The 17,224-nt window shown below is 39.1% G+C and overlaps 1 protein-coding gene across 1 annotated transcript; it reads left to right on the forward strand.

The window, feature by feature from the left end:
• The first annotated feature begins 1,125 nt into the window (after positions 1 to 1,125).
• On the forward strand, positions 1,126 to 13,842 carry LOC119744251 (protein Wnt-7c-like). The gene is made up of 2 exons (XM_038220101.1): positions 1,126 to 1,412; positions 11,579 to 13,842. The coding sequence occupies exons 1-2, from the start codon at positions 1,134 to 1,136 to the stop codon at positions 12,047 to 12,049; spliced, it is 750 nt and encodes a 249-aa protein (XP_038076029.1). The 5' UTR covers positions 1,126 to 1,133; the 3' UTR covers positions 12,050 to 13,842.
• The last annotated feature ends 3,382 nt before the right edge of the window (positions 13,843 to 17,224 follow it).

Consider the following 17,224-nt stretch of genomic DNA (forward strand, 5'->3'; position numbering starts at 1 on the left):
TAACAGCTGCCAGCAATCTACTGCGCTTGACCAGCTCTTAGGGGTCTCCCAATTTTTTCTCTGACCAATACTAGTAATTTCAGCTATAAATACATGAACATGCGATGTAATGATGGATCATGTCCCAAAGTACAGTTTGACCTAGGACATTTTGAAATCATATACATGTACAACATTTGAACAAACTTTTGCCTTTCAACAAATTAATCATTTAGACCAATTACAAATATGCACTAAAACAAAAAATTTCATTGGTCTTTCCTGGCAGGTATTAAAAAGTCCTCATTATCTCAGCTTGGCTGCTAATTTTAAATCCCAGTACCTGTCTGAGAGTCAGAGCTTTCAAGGAAAAAAAAACAACTGGATGTGATGATCCCAAAACCTTCTGTTTATTATGAGTATGAGCATAAATTATGTTGGTGAATAGCACATCAATATTAGAATTTACATGTCCCTGATTCAAAATACCTTCTTTACAAATTAGTACTGATTGGTGGCTTCCGATTATCAAGTTCATAATTCAACCTTTTTCTTTCCCAAAATCAGTTTTCTTGTAATGAAACTGCTAAAGTGGAATTTGTACCTAATGCCATTATCAGTTTTATTTTTGAAAATCTGATTTGAATACACCGTGCTTTATGGACTTTGTGCAATAGTAGATGACCGTTGATGATCGTGCAGGAGAGCTCTCTGGGGAGGGGGAGGGGGCACGCTGCATGGGCATACTGGGCCACGCACATAGGCAATACGGAGACATTTGAGATGTTGGTGGCAGCAAACAGACAGGTCCTTTTTCCATTGTTTGCGTCATGTTGAGCATGCACGCTTTAGCTTAAACATGACGTGAACAATTGAAGAGGACCTGAAGAGGACAATTGAAGAGGTGTGATTGCTGCCACCAACGTCTCAAAAGTCTCCCATTAGTTTTATTCTGAGTGTGATCAAACCGTAGCGTCTTCACATGAGCATCAGACGCTGTCAGCAAAGCATTCAAGATTCCTCCCAGTGGTCCCTCCCAAGTTTCTCTTCGAAACCATTGAGAGGGTACTTTTGCACTGATTTTGTAGTTCGGCTTTCTATCACAAACTTCATCATCCGTCCTTTTATTTCTTTCCGTTTCAGGAAACCGTGAGATGTCTTTTCTCCAAGGCATGACATCAGCAAGCATCACCTTCCACGTCACCCGGGCCTGCGGCAGCGGGGAGGTCGTAGAGTGCGGGTGCGCCCAGTCTAGAGGGCGCAAAAACAACAAGGACTCAGGCGTGGAGGACTGGGCCTGGGGCGGCTGCTCGGATAACATCCGCTATGGCATGTACTTCACAAGGGACTTCATTGATACCACGGACGCGGGCGCCAGCGATACGACGGGCGCCAATCTGATGATGCAGCACAACTATGAGGCTGGGCTCAAGGTGAATATGATAGCCTTAGAAAACAGAGTTGTAATTGAGATATCCATCACAAGTCCATTACAAGTCCATCACCAGTGCATCACAAGTCACAAGTACATCATGAGTCAAGGCACACCTGTGAAAAAAAAGCATTATTTTTTGTCGTTGTTCATCCCTTGATACTTGTGACTGGACTTGTGAATTGAGTTGTGATTTACTAGTGACCAGACGTGTGATGTTCTTATGATGAACTCGACTAGAACACTGCCTCAAATTAATCACCAGGCAGTTTTTTTCCAACGATGGTCAGCCGACCATCATTGGAAATTGAAACAAAAATTCCACTTTTCTTGAAAATGACAGCACACCAGGTGCCATTATTTCACAGGATGCTTGAGATACTAGAGTATTATTCACTCACGGTCAAGTAAGGTATTCATAATAATATGGTAGTTTTGTTTTTTGATATTTGAAAATGTTGTATTTTACCTTTAAGTTGTGATGAGTTGTGATTCATTAGTGATGACGTGTGATTGGCTTCAACGCTGCCAGAAAATGATTTGGATCTTATCTTGAATCGACAATTATGAAGACATGTATAGACAAGTGTAGACATCAATTGAAAACTTGAATCATCATGACTCATTTGATTGCACCAAACACACACAGTTGAATCGCTAAATTTGTGACAATCTTGGAAAGAGAACTTTGGAATTATGGTGCTTTGACATTGATGCAATTTGTTCACAATGTCTCCAAAACTGTTTAACATTTGAGAACTCAGAAAAAGTGAAACATACCTTTAATTCCTCACATTCCTTTTTATAACAAAGTCATTCAAAATGAAACCGTAGAAAATATCCCGTGGGAAAAAAAAGGTCATTGTCCTGTAGTTCATTGACCCATTGTGATAATTTTCTAAGTTGTTTTCTTTGGGGTTTGAGAGAAATATACGATTTAGAATATTGCAACTGGACCATTAGAAATTGCATCCCACCATTGAGCAATCTTAATCCTCCTTAATCCTGTATCATGAACATAATCCCTGTCATTGGATTAAGTCACTTGACTGTGCCCGAATCGCCCAAAGAGCCGAGACGTTTAAACAGATTATCTCCACAAAAGACGGCATTTTATTGATGTGTCCATGGGGAAACCTGTTGCTGTTGTCTGCCATTTGGCCAAAGTGCCGTTTTTGGGGCTTCACTGTTTGCAGTGACCTCACATGGTATTGTTGTCTTGACCTTCCAACATTTTTTGGAATTTTGAGCGGATTGAGAAAAGAAGCTGATCCGTCGTTAGTTATTTATGCAAAGAGTGTCAGTGTGAAAGAACTCTTCTTTGTGGCAAGACACAAAGTTACATACAAAGTTACATGAGGCATTCTGGCAAAATAAGACAGAACTGGGCAGAGGTCGAAATGAGAGTTTGGAGGAAAGACAATACAATTTTCCTTACAATACTGTTTGTTGCACTTCAATCGGACATTCTATTGACAAGTTATGGCTGTTTAAAGTTCGCATTAATCGACATGTCAGTGACAAAAGTAAAATGCATGTATTGAGGGAAAGGCCTTTAAAGTTTTGAGTTTTGTATTCGTAAAAAATGAAAGATGCCAGGTGTTTTTCCTTCAAAACACTTTTATTCCACATACATGTACTTTATACTAAATCTTTAACATATGCGTAGTAGACATATCAAAGATTACAAATATGAGTAAATCTGAAAATGAAAACAAATCATCCCCCATTCAGATTTTTGCATTTCTCCACAATGGCCTGTGCAATTGCAGTTCCATCTCATGTTGCCAGAACACCTCACATACAATGTATATGTCTTTGATGAAATATTTGAAATACATCTTTGTCCTAGTGATGGGCCACAGTATTTTGTATTGTGACAGCTCTACAGTACATACATGAACGGTACATGATGAAACAGGTTGAAACAGGAAACAGAACATACAAATGCATGATGAAACAAAAATACAACTCTCCAATCCCGAATTACACTGCTTTTGACATCATGTGCAAGCTTAGTTCTCTTTGTGTTTCATTTTTGTTTCATTTGGTTAAGCAGTTACCCTTTCCCCAGTTTCTCCTAAAATCTTAAAAGCCTAAATGTCACAAGCTGTTCAAACTGCGTGTCAATTTTAAACTGGGTGGTATAGGTCTATCTGTGTAATGGACAAGTGGCCAAATGTGTGATACCACTGAGTGTAATACTTCAATGCTGCAGTTTTTTCTGTACGTAAATATTTAGGCGGGAAATGTTCTCCTTAAAAATTCATTGTATATATGTTGTAACAAGAGTTTTCATAGTTTTATGAAAAAAAAAGTTAATGCATAGCAAGACACCATCATTCGTAAGATGGAATTTTGCGTCGGGGTGATGTAAATCAAATTAGGTTTTGCCCTTCACAGATATATGAACACTGTATACTCAGTGTGTTATCTTATGAATAGTTAATGCGGTACCCGCTGCTATATGTACATCAGATTCGAACCAGCCAACTGATCCTGTTAGCTCGGTGGTTGAGTGGTAAGACATCTGCACTAGAAAGCAGGAGGTCGTGGGTTCGAGTCCCACCCGAGTGATTTTTTTCCAACTTTCACTCGGGAGGTAACACACTGAGTAGGGCAAAACCTAATTTGAAAGACACCATCATGTTAATTACAAGTATGTACGTGTACGTTTAAGGATAAGGAAGCTTTTTTCCCTTGTATCCAAGTTAATTGCAAAGGAACACTACTCAAACTTTTGGAATTTTTCACACAATCTCTTCTTTGCCTAAAGTTATAACAAGTGACGTAAGAAACTGTCCAGATGATTTAAGCGCGGAATTTTGTTTTGAGGGAGGGAGGGAGGGTTGGGTGGGGCTGTAGCCGCATCCGGCATCAATCTCACCATAAGACGTTGGTGTCAAGAAATTGTAACTTAAAATAATTAAAGAAAGCAAAAAACCCCCACTATTTTGGGATACGCTATCTCTTTTTAGCTGTAACCCCTGCACTTTTATCTAATTAATGTAACCGCAGCAGGTTCCACCCGTACACTTTGACAGGCCAGAACACGGTTAAAATGACTCAACGTTAGGCGAGGAAGAGAAGAAAAAAAAGGACAAAAACCCAAGAATGGCCAGATTTAAGTAGAATGGGCACCAGTCCCCGAGCCCCTTAACGAATTGAATAGAAACCCATCACAAGACATCCAGCCGCTTCTTGAGTTGTAACCGATACTGACATGCGGAGGCTAAGCCGTCTGTGGCCGACAATGGACCCCCATATTGCCGGCCCGGACAATGAAAAACCTCGCAACAACCCTAATCCTTGGGCAGGGGAAAAGGCATTTAACACAGAGGAGAAAGACTATAATACCAGTAAAAAGAGAGAACTATTAGTTAAAGTGAAACTATTTCTCATTTTCCTTGCAAAATCCACCAGTTTTCTTTTATTTTCCTTTTGCGTTTATTTCTGTCATGATTTCCTTTCACGAGAACCAAATTGTCACGAAAACTGATTTGGATTTGCGGCCAGTTACTCTCTCTGCCGAAAAAAAACCACACCAGCTGTGTTGTATTTTCCTCCTCTGCTTTGTTAATTCTGTGTTGATATGTCATGAGAGCTGAACTCCCCTGTAAAAACTTGTTGGATTAGCGCACAGTTACCAATACAAAGGATAATGTTCATGGAAGCTGTGCTGTTGTAATCTAGTCTGAATATTTGGTCCAGACATTCGAGAAAATCCGATTATGGAAGTGAACATGCTGCCACAGCTTATAAAGCTAATCGCATCGACTTGACATCACGCAAATTGAAATGAACCCTTTGAAGTGTTCTCAACATTTTGGTGTGCTCATTTATTACTCCGGTCCAAGGCCCCACACCCTGACAATCAAACGAGACAATGGAGAGTTTTGGAGTGAACCCCAAAACAATATACTTTGTTAACTGAATCGCTAAGTTTCTAGTATTACCCCAGTTACAAGCTTTTCAGTGAGCCGTGGAAAAAACTTAAAGCAACAGATACCGGTAGAACACGTTTCAAATTTTGCATTAGAGTGTCCTGCTGCTAATTCCAACTGGGTCAATCCAGCTTTCATCTTCAAAATGTATGTTTCATTTCAAGCCTGAAAACATTTCAAGACCAGACAGAATGTAGTGTGAGGTGTTTTTGCCTGTTTTTTTTTGTCGGGGTTGCAATGGGGAGGGGGAAATACTTCAAAAAAAATCTTCTTCCATGTTCCTTAGTAGGGAGAATTCCAGTTTTAAAGATTTTTTTTTCAGCAGAGCATGGATATACCAACTTTAAGGATAGCACATGTACGTCATTGCTTCGATCAGATAGGATTGGCACAACCCAAATTATCTTGTTTCTCGGCATGACTCAAAAGGGGTGGTGGTGTTAAGAGAGCCCAGAACTGTCAAAAAACAAAACCCTTGTGACATTTAGGACAAGCTTACAGTGATGATAGCTCCACATCTGTTCTTAGGGACAGCCAAGTTTTTGTGTGTTTTTTTTATGGGGAAGCAAGGATTCATACATATACAATCATGTGTTATCCTGGAAATGCAACATGACAGTGTGATGGCTCAAACTTTAGGAAAATGTGGATGTACCACTTACTAAAACGCTCTCTGGATTTGTAGGGATGAACAGTCCGAAAATACAAGCAAAAGGCCGGAAATGGTACATTGCTCAACCAAACATCAGAAGTTTGTTCCAGGTCCACCAGAAATTTAGACTTATTGTTTAATAAGGCCATGGCTGATTCACTGAACAGGGCAATGGCCCAAAATAACCCAAAATCTTAGCCCAAAAATACCGAATTGGACCTTAGAATGAGCTCTGGATTGTGAGTTCAATGTTGATTACTTACATCCCTCTTTGTTCCAAGACATTCATGGTTTTATCCTTTTCCAGTTTAAATTGATCCTCCACTGTACTCGAATCTTGAGCTTTGTTTTACGTGTTTCCTATCTCTGAAGAGAATCGATTCCATGGTACTGTTATTTGATTCAAAGGCGACCAGTAAGTTCTGCTCAAAAATGAATTGTGTAACAAATATCGGTTAGGAACGTCTTCGACCAACACTTGTTGAGTTGATGACATGTCGTTGGCTGTGCTGATCATGCAGAGTTGCAAATGCACCTTTTATGAAAGTATGCAAATTGGAGACAATTCAGGTTTTTTTCATCAAAATGACTAGCATTTCATTGATGCTAGCTTTAATGCTAGAAAGTTTTTCCTAGATAAAAAAAAGATTATCCAATCTTCTGCTGAAAGTAGACTCCAAAACCAGGAATGCTGTTTACAAGAATCTATTTTAAAGACACTTTTGTTGTGCTCCCTGCTTCCAACATTTCCACTTTATTTAACTGCTCAAAACAGCTCTCTGGCCATTTTACGACTCAATCAACCATTTAGCAGCTATTCCCAGCACTCTTATAACAAGATTGGGGGAGTCCTGAAGCAATCTTAAGACACAAAGCAGGGAAAAACACGCTTCTGTTCTGTTCTTAAAAATAAGAAAAGCCACCCACTGTTTCCCCCGAGTTTGTAGAAACTTTATCAGTTGTTGTGTAGATATAAAATGAGGCTTGTTTGGCAGGAATTTTTATCACTTGGCGAGAAGTGACAGAAAAAACCCGTGCAATTTAATTTGATTGCTGCTGTAAATCGTTTAGGTAAATAATAAGCAAGGCAACAAGGATTTACCACATATTCAGTGGTCCATTGCATGAAATTGGAGTGGGCACGAGCATTGTGACAGTGGATCCGAGAAAAGCAACAATGAATGTGCCTTTTTGGAGGAAGTTGGGGGCTTTATAAGATGATGAATTTACAATTGGGAGATTCTGTTGTGAACATTTCTGACTGCAGCTAGGGTGGTCTGACGATGGACCACTTTACTTGGTCTGACAAGTCAATAATTAGTTTTTGGACTGGGTACATGCATTTTAACGCACAATATTACAAATTCTATTCAAACCTGAATTTTTGGCGTCCTAGTTTGTGACAAAGCTGAAAAATTGACAACAATTCTGGTAATGTTTTGTTCAACAAGTTAATACTCCATGTTGAAGCCACTTCTATTGGGCCAAGAGTAAATTCTTGCCTTCTGTGATATTTCCTCCAGAATGTTTGTACACTAAACAGGTTACCCTCAATAAACAAGCAATACCTTCAGTAGGCCTTTATTTTGACAAAGGTAAGAGGTTTTACTAGGCTTTAATTTATGTTCCCAATGAAAACAAATGGGTCATTCTACAAATTTAGGGTCCAAAGTGTGACATTTTCCTGTCCCTGTTACTTCAAAACTTTTTAATTTGCCGTCCAAGTACCATGACTTCAAATGATTTTTTTTTTTTATTTGGTGGATAAGGTTTGATATTCATGATCATTACTGGAGGATGACATGCATTATTAAAGGAGTGCATCCAAAATTACAAAATTGTAGATGTCAGATGTAACAGGGATCCCAAATTTATGGAATGACCCAGATGCAAACTTTGGGGGGAGGGGGGGGGGCATAGGTGATGAATTCTTCTCTGATTGGATAATATGTGGGGACAAAAATTAGTGAGACATTTGTAACAGGAACGGAAAACCAAATACACTACACAGTTTGCTTAACTGAAAAGAAGGGGGAAAAATACTTCAGGCTATCAACTCGTTAAGTTTTTTTGTCAACCGTCGAAAACCATTGACATTTTCAGCCTTAAATAAGACACCACCAGTAACCCCAAAAGAAATCAATGCAGTAAATTAAGCAGAACGAGATGAATTGTGTCCATTTAGGTAGTTTTGCAACATTGTTGCAGTTTGTAATGGCACTTAAAAGTATTGAGTTCGGTGACATGAAAGGTTAGCGGACGCTCGTTAAAAGATCTCGCAAGGACTGGGCGGTAGTAATTTCTCAGTATTCACTGGAATGAAATAAAAGGTGTTTGAGATTACTATAAATCTCGGGCCATTAAAGTCGTAATTTTGCACAGGTCTCGGGAGAAATGCCCAATGTAATGAAATCTTTGGTAGATCAAGGAAAATTGAAAGTACGTTACCTGGGTTCAGTCTTACAACCTCAACAGAATCTTTTCAATTTGAACAAACACAAAGGGAAAGCGGATATTAAATTAAAGACTGAAGTAAATTTAGATGTAGGTAATGTTTTATGATCCGTATAAATCTTTAATTCAATACTTTAAAAAAAGGCATCCGTCTTGATTTGTTACTTGTGCAACAGGCTTTACACATTTTTTTTTTTAATTCCCCATACCCAACCTTTCCAGTTTAATTTTTTTTTCTTCAAGTCTGGATATGTTATCTTTTGTATCTCAGTTTCCATGGCAACTGAGAATATTCAGCGTGAAGATCTTCCGTTTATTGACTTAACGGTTTTGATCTATGAGACAACACATCTTTTTCAATTGTGATCCAAGAGACAACGGACAACATCATCAATTATGACCCAAGGTATACACCGACGCTTGAACCCTGGCCGTTTTGTTTAAACCCGAATCCTGCACGCACGCATTTGTCTATGAAAACAGAAGAGAATGCGTGATAAAATTTGCCACAAATCAAGCTCCACAGACAGTCGTAAATTGCCGCAAATCTGCCTCAGGGGTCAAGTCCGTGTGTATTAGTCTTTAAGACACCTCCTAGACAGTACCTTTCAGTGCAAAGAAGTTTCTGTGCACAGGAGTAAAAACAACAGATCTTTATCACCTTTGTGTCGGCGATAAATTTGAAACCCTTGTCAAATAAAACGTCTGTTAAGGCCTCTCTTGCCAAGAAATAATGGCCACGCAATGTTTTTTCCCCGCAGCATCCTTACAATGATTTTCCTTATAATTATTCCGGGGGATAAGTGACTACCCTGCCTTCATGATGGTGTTTTTTCCACGGATGAGCAGCATTTCGCTTCACACCTAGTGGAGAAAAAAACTGGCGGCACCTTCCTATTTAGCCCCTTTGGAAACCTATTTCTGTGACTCCCAGGAAAATAGTTGGTAGACTCTTTCGTAAACATCCGAGTTGACAAATGAAGCCATTTATTTAGACAGCTCGTCGTAATCCACACCGTACGGCCCCGGCCATAATCATTTTTAACCATTATCGAAAGGCTCCGGAACAGCTTAACTGATATTCATATTTCATCCGACAAGAATGTTTCTCGATTGCAGGTGTATCAAGTATCAAGTAATTCATCAGCTGCTGGTAGCAGTTGATATAAATGATAAAATCAGTTGATCTTAGACCTTTGATCTGTACAAAGAGCTGTACTTTTTTTCATTTTTTAAAGGAAACTTAAATTCAATTTAAATTGAATTTTTATGTTTAAACAGTTCCATCCTATCATCCTATCCCTTTTTATTAAATTATTTCACCAAACTATCTCAAAATATACAATTGAGAGACATAATATAGTTTCAATCAAGTCAAAATACAGTAAAATAATTTTTTTTTAATTTAAAGAGAGGGAGAGAGATTTGGTTTTTGTCTGTAAAATATCACTGGAAAGCATCACCCAACGCATTTCGAGACCCTGATAAAAGTGACAAAATTTAGGGAGTCTAACACCCCCCCCCCCCCCCCCCCCCCCCCCCCCCCCGGGCTGCACAAAATAGGGAAATTGTGCCGAAAAAACACAGCGCATGCCTGCTAAACCCATTCTTGATCCAAACCTGGACCCGCCCCTGATAACAAATCATGTGTAGCATTGTCTAGTCTTAGGAAGAGGTCAAAATGTATTGGGAATTCACACAGCAGGTCCATGTGCAGGTCTACTGGGCGTTAATATAAATGAAAATTTGCCAATCCTGTTTCTTCATCCTGGTCCCTTTCTCTATTCTCCATTTTCTCTTTTTCCAGCAGTTTGGCGGTAGTCTGCACTGATACATGCAGTTCCTTTGTGTGATGTAAAGTTAGCTTTTTTTTCTCCAGAAAAGTTCAGGGAAATTCAAGAGCTAAACACTTCCCAAATGTTACCCTTTTTAACCATTTTGCCATTTACCAGTGTAAAGTCCCTAACACTCTTTACTCTATTCGGTTCACGCCTGCCGAGCAGATCCCAGCACAAACACCCATCGGTCATGATCAATTTGTCTCATCCGGGGAGTGGTAAGCCGCACCGCCCTCTCAGGAATCGGTGAATCTTCTTGTTTCTTGCCCCCTCCAAGGAAAAGCCTACTGCAAAGTTTAATTTCCTGTATGCTTGAACAAACTGCAACTTCAATCCCCTCTTTTCCCTCGTCTTCCCGACCTGCTAAAAAAAACCTCCCTCGGATATTCAAGCTTTGGTACGTGTAGGTACCGGTATCTTGGCACTGTCTCGCGATGATTTCAAGCAACAGTTGTCTGGAGTCGGTCTCCTCTGCCTAGTACAAGCTGAGTCATGCCAGACTATCTAGCGTCTTGAGATTGCCGGGCCAACATTCTGCAGTGTCTCATTTAACATTTTGACAGCTTCTTAAAAGTTCCACTTATTGTTTCAACCCCAGATGAACTATGGCAAGAAGTGACAAGGGCCAGTCATGATTGGTCGTTTCTTCCGAGGCACACCTGTGGCTTGACCTCGGTGACCCCTTCCTCACACCCCCCCCCCCTTCAAATAAATCCAGCTTATTAAGACCATTTCCTTTCATACCTCATAATCTGTCACAGGTTTGAAAATACATGCGTAATTTAAATCGCTAAATGAAAAAGGTTTGCATTTGCATGTACCATATGCAGCAGTGATCTGTGCAAGTGTTTTTTCTCCTTTGGGCAATATGTGACTTCCTTTCTATCCAATTACATGAGGGAATTGGTTTAAGAAAATTCTGGAAGCAATTTTAGACTGGGGCTCCTAAATTTAAGATGAATGTGTCAGATACTTTTCTTTTACCGTGACCAGTAATCTGTCGAGGACAGAGGCATAATCAATAACTTACGTTCAGTTTGGCCCAAGATTGAATGCAATTTTTTGAGTTTGTGTTGTGGGTCATTAGGGTCAACTTGCAATTTACAGGGTGCAATTTCGTAAAAAAAACTTGGTTTAGGTTACTTTCAAATTGGTTTTCTTAACTTTTAAGATGGAGGGGGGAGCTTACAAACTAAGAAAACCAAGTATGCATTCTTTAAAATGTTTTTTAAAAACTGTATATTCATCTTACATCTTATCTTTTTCCCCTTTTTTTCAGACAATTGACTCCAACATGAGAGTGAAATGCAAGTGCCACGGCGTCTCAGGTTCCTGCACCTCCAAGGTCTGCTGGAACACCATGCCCAAACTGGAGGAGATCGGACGCATCGTCTTCGACAAGTACGAACAGGCCAAGTTCATGACCTACTCACGCAAACGCCGCCGATTACGCCCCAACAAGAAGGACAAGTCTGCACGCGGGAAGCCGTCAAATACGGACTTGGTCTATGTGCTGCCCTCGGTGGACTACTGCGAACCTAACAAGAAACACGGTTCCATAGGGACCCACGGTAGGCTCTGCAACAAGACCAGCATGGAAGAGAACGGATGTCCTTTGCTTTGCTGCGGCCGGGGTTATCAGACCATGGTGCGGAAAACCAGAGGAAACTGTAACTGCCGGTTCGAGTGGTGCTGCGAGGTGGTCTGCGAGACGTGCGAGTTGTCTGAAGAACTGCACATTTGTAACTGAAAATTGTTTCTTCACAACGAGATCGGCGTATCTGAACCATTTTTTTTCTTAAAGCACAAAGTATCTTTGGACGGACAGCTGATGAATTGTGCTCAGTCATTGGGTACAGGAAATCTTCCGTTTGTGTTGATTGCCATTTCAAGAGTTGACACGTCTTCAGATTTTGATGCATGAGGCAGGCAATACATGAATGAAACTGTGGCTTGGCGAACAGGAAACACTGGATTTGGAGATAATAAAGCGGACTACATTCTGTCCAGATTCCTCAGTTAAGAAATCTTCAAACAATTAAGAAGTGACAGTAACTGCATGACAAGCACCGCACTAAGTTAAGCTGTTCATTTCCCCACCGTTTTATCTTGTCAAAATCAAACAAGCTTGAGCATGAAGACACAAACAACAAATTAAAAACACTTCATGAGTATGAAATAAATGGAGCTTGGACTCAATAGTCAGTGGTCTGCAAACTTGTTTTCCAAAGTCCATCACAACTCTGGTCGGAAAAGGTACAATAATGAACCAAGCGCCCTTGGATGTGTGGCGCCCTCATACTTGTGGATGAAGCAATATGGCAGAAATGAACTGCTGTGGTTTGCAAATTCATTAAACACACACAACAAATTGAGACATTTATAGCTTGACAAAAGATGCAAAGGCCTGCCCAACAGATGACAAAATCGACCAGATGCTGGCATATTTGGAGAAAGGGATAACAGCTATTTTATTATTTTTAATTTTTTTTCTTTTGCTGACTTACAGCACATAATATCCTTAACATCTCTGCAGAGGGGGCTGTATAATTGGTCAGAGAATAAAAAAGACTAAAAAAATACTTAAAATCATGTCTCAGCAAAAGCGTCTTTCATGGATTAATTCAAAAATTGGATTGTATATACACTGTTTATGTTTGACATTAAAGGTATAAAGTGTGTACAGTGTAACTTAGCGGACGCATGCATTTTCGTGTATTTATCAGGGTACGGAAGGTATTTTGGTGTTGGGGATTCCATATAGGGAACTTTATTCCCACAATTATTTATTCATTGGTTTTGAAATAATGCTTATTTGAAAGCTGTGTATTGTCAGAATTTGTTTATCTGATCAGACATTGTTTAAAAAATGAGATAATATTTTTTGAGAAGTGTAAAGCCAAATTGTTAATATTAAACTGAGGATTGTTAATTTTAGTAAAAATAAAGGTAAGTGCCTTGAAATAACAAGCTTAGGGTTGATCCAGAAAGTTTGGGTGGGGGGTGGGGTCTCTCTCAAGTAAAAATTGCCTTATTTGAGAAAATTTGGTGACTGCCGGGGGGTGCGTGCGTGCCCCCTCCACACCCCCTGGATCCACCACTGAATAAAGATATAAAAAACCAAGGCTTTTTACAACTATTCTTGAAGATCTTGATTATAAATTTGAGACAGGAATTCCCAGTTTTGTTTTAGTTTTGGCTTTCCCATCAATGAATTCTCATGAGTTTCATACAAAGAGTATAGGTTCATTTCAGTATTTTTGTCTTGTATTCACTGAGTTGAAACATAACAGAGGTTGGTTTTTAACATCCTGGTAAAAAGACAATTGATTCTATGGCCCTTTATATAAAGTATGACATTTTTGTAATTCTAACAATACAAAATTGCAGAAAGCTTGGCTGTATTGAACATTTTAAAACTTAGGCAGTTAGCTAGAATCCAGAGTTAATTCCCCAAATCACTTGTCTTATATTGTTGTTATAAATATATTGTGTATTGTATTTTATAATAAATTGGTATTTACAATGATTGATACAAAAAAATGTAAATAAAGTATTATTTTTCTTAAGCATGTACAAAAATGAAGTGTAAAAACCAAGATTTTATGAACGATGTGATGAGGATGCATGCACATGTTGGCACATGTTGAGACAGTGAAGATGTAAGAATTCAATGTGTTAATATGTCTTTAGAATTCCAAGTAGGTACCAAATGGTTGGGTGACCTTAACTTTTAGTGTCAGATGGGTCATTCTACAAATTTGGGGTCCACTTTTTGTCCTGTCCCTGTTACATCCGACGTCTATAATTTCATAATTCTGATGCTCTCCTTAATGCGGTCGTCCTCCAAGAGTGATTATTAATAGCAATTACTACCAACCCAACAAACAAAATATGGTTTGAAGTCATTCTTGATGATACTTGAATGGCAAATTTCAAATTACTTTGGATCCTAAATTGATAAAAACGACCCATATTTGTGACAACTCTGGAAACTGATAAGACCATTTTACATTTTCAGAGGTCCAAAAACCAGGTTCGCACTGAAAAGTTTTCAGTATTGAAGGTTTCTAATGGGTTTCGGTGAAAATTTGCATCGTGTGATATTACCTGTTTCTTCTCTTCCTTGGGGGGGGGGGGGAATAAATTAGTCAAGACAAGTTATTAGACTTGGTTTTTTTTGTATGCTTTTATCTCCACAGTAGTTTTTTTTTCTCACCCCCTTTTTGGTTATAGGATTTGTATTAATCTTTTCTCATACTATTTAAGTGAAGTAAAAATACAGTTCGAGATATTGATTTATCATCAGATTTGGTTCATTTTTGGACCCATGTAATTAAATATACATCATTTGTCTATTTAAGTTTTATACATTTATCATCTGATGTAGTTTTTGTTGCTACGACAGTATATGCAAACTTTTATTCAAGTTTTACCTTTTCCATGTGATACATTAATCATATTTATAACCCGTAGGACAAAAATTTAAAAAAAAACCTGGAACATACAATGGACCTTATTCACGAGGAAGCCATCTTGGTCGTGTTCCCTGAATGTATTTTATAAGTTGTGAACTGTTGAGGGGGATGGTGCCAGACTATTTATGCATTCTAGCTTCACTTTCAATATTTTTTTCAAATGTCCCTTAAAACATTAGGGTATGTTTAATCACAAATTTATAAATTCAGAGCAGACTGGTATTAATTTGTAATTTACTTTATGTCAATGCTTTCATTTCTCTTCGCAAATTCCAAAACTGAAGATTTTACCTCGCTTTCAATTTAATATGGCCGACTCATGAATAAAGCCCATGCATACATATCTGCAATTTATGAATTTGCTTTCCCATTTCCCCTTCTTTTTATATTATCACGCTGTACATGTACATGTAGTTTGCTGCTGTTGTATATTCTTGCCTAGGAACCCCATTATTGTTGTTTGTTTAATTTGGAAATAATGAAAAAGAAAAATTGGTTTTGCTGAGGTATTATTATGCAAGTATAAGATTTGTACGATATTTGAAATGGCTCCAGTGGGCAGATGGACATTATTTTGGTGGATTATACAATAAATAAATGGAACATCATATCAATGATGAATTCTTGATCTGGTTTTATTGCACTGTATCATTTAAGGGTCTGGTCTAGAGGTTATGGAACTTAAGGTTAGTGACTCATGATGATTGATAAGAGGGTCTGGGTTCGAACCCAGCTGCTGACTATTATGTTATTTCCTTGGGCAAGCCACTTAACTCCAACTTGCCTCTCTCCTTCTATGAGTACAAATGGGTACCCACATAAACTGACCAGTAATCAGTTATGCCATCTAAGGAGAATAGAAATGTTCAGTTGCTTTGCGGGGAAACCATAGTAAAACACCGGCCTGATAATCGCTACATTGACACGCGACACTATTTTTTCCTCTGTAGGCCTACACAATTATATCACCATCTCCTTGGTTTCAAGCATTTCGTTGAACTTCCATCTGATAGATTTTGTGTAACCAATGGCCTGGGGTGAATCACTGTACCTGGGATTTTTTAGGTAAAACGGAACAGTTATTTCAGCGTAAAGTGAATGGTATTCTGTATTTCACATGCACAAGATGTATACCCTTGCAATGTAAATGCTTTGATCATGGTAGTGAACTACCCACAATGCTTTGTTGTTCCTTCACAAAACACTGTGAGAGAGATTAAGTGGTCCCCAGCACCTTTGATATGTTAGGTCAATGGTGGGTACCAGGAAACTGCAGCCTGCAAATTTAGATGAACTGATTTGGCAATGATAAAACCAGGCTGCAGGAATGTACTGCCATTTGTCAAACTTCAGCTTTGCTTTTTGGCTTTGGCTTTGGCCGCTGTGGCGAAAGCCAATTCATGTGCCAAGATTTCAATACTGTCAACCATGTCAACATGTTTACGGTCTCCCAACCCAACTCCATGTCTTATATGTGTCACTGTTACAGCAGAACTTCAACACAACATGGCTTTTCATGACCCACATAGGTAAACACTAAACATGTAACCACACCGTTTTCCCCGCACATTACTTCTGACAAATGCCCCCTAGTCCCGAATATAGACTTTGGACCGAGTTAATCATGTAATAAATGTCATGGACAAAACAAACTCCTGTCGCCTAGGACTTTCAAATTTTTATGCCTTGGTCTGTAAAAACCAGGTGTCTCACGTCAAGCATTTCTCAAGGTGTTACACTGTATGTCTTTAAAACAAATCGGTTATTCATGGGTTGGGGACCTGTTGGTTCAGTTTACATGGGAAGCTGCAAGGTCCCTATGCTGTGGAAAACAGGTGGAGTTATGTCAGCCAATCACAACAGCTGTTCATTTGTAGACAAGTTTAATTGGTTGTTATGTTATGAGTTCTATCCAGCACTCAAGCCTCAACTTCAAGAACCATATTTTGATTCGAGAAAAAAAATTAAAAGCTGGACTTTGAGTTCAGAATGCTCCGACAGTCTTCAAGATAGTGATAGACAATGTTTCTCTCAAATTCTCAAATCAACTTGCTGTTTTCCGAGTTAGTCTCACATCCAAAAGCTTTCTCGGTTTTGTGTTCTCCACCATTCAAATAAGCCTCATATCAAAGGTGTAGTTGAGTCCATCACAAGTACCTACAAGTCCATCAAAGCCCCATCACAAGCCCATCACAAGTCCTCACAAGCCCATCACAAGTCCTCACAAGCCCATCACAAGTCCTCACAAGCCCATCACAAGTCCTCACAAGCCCTTCACAGGTCCTCCCAAGCCTGTCACAAGTCCCACCAAGCCTATCACAAGTCCTCCAAGCCTATCACAAGTCCTCCAAGCCCATCACAAGTCCTCCCAAGCCTATCACAAGTCCTCACAAGTTAATCACAAATTCTCACAAGCCCATCACAAGTCCTCCCAAGCCTATCACAAG

This window comes from Patiria miniata, unplaced genomic scaffold, assembly GCF_015706575.1.
Source record: "Patiria miniata isolate m_02_andy unplaced genomic scaffold, ASM1570657v1 HiC_scaffold_7, whole genome shotgun sequence".
NCBI lineage: Eukaryota > Metazoa > Echinodermata > Asteroidea > Valvatida > Asterinidae > Patiria > Patiria miniata.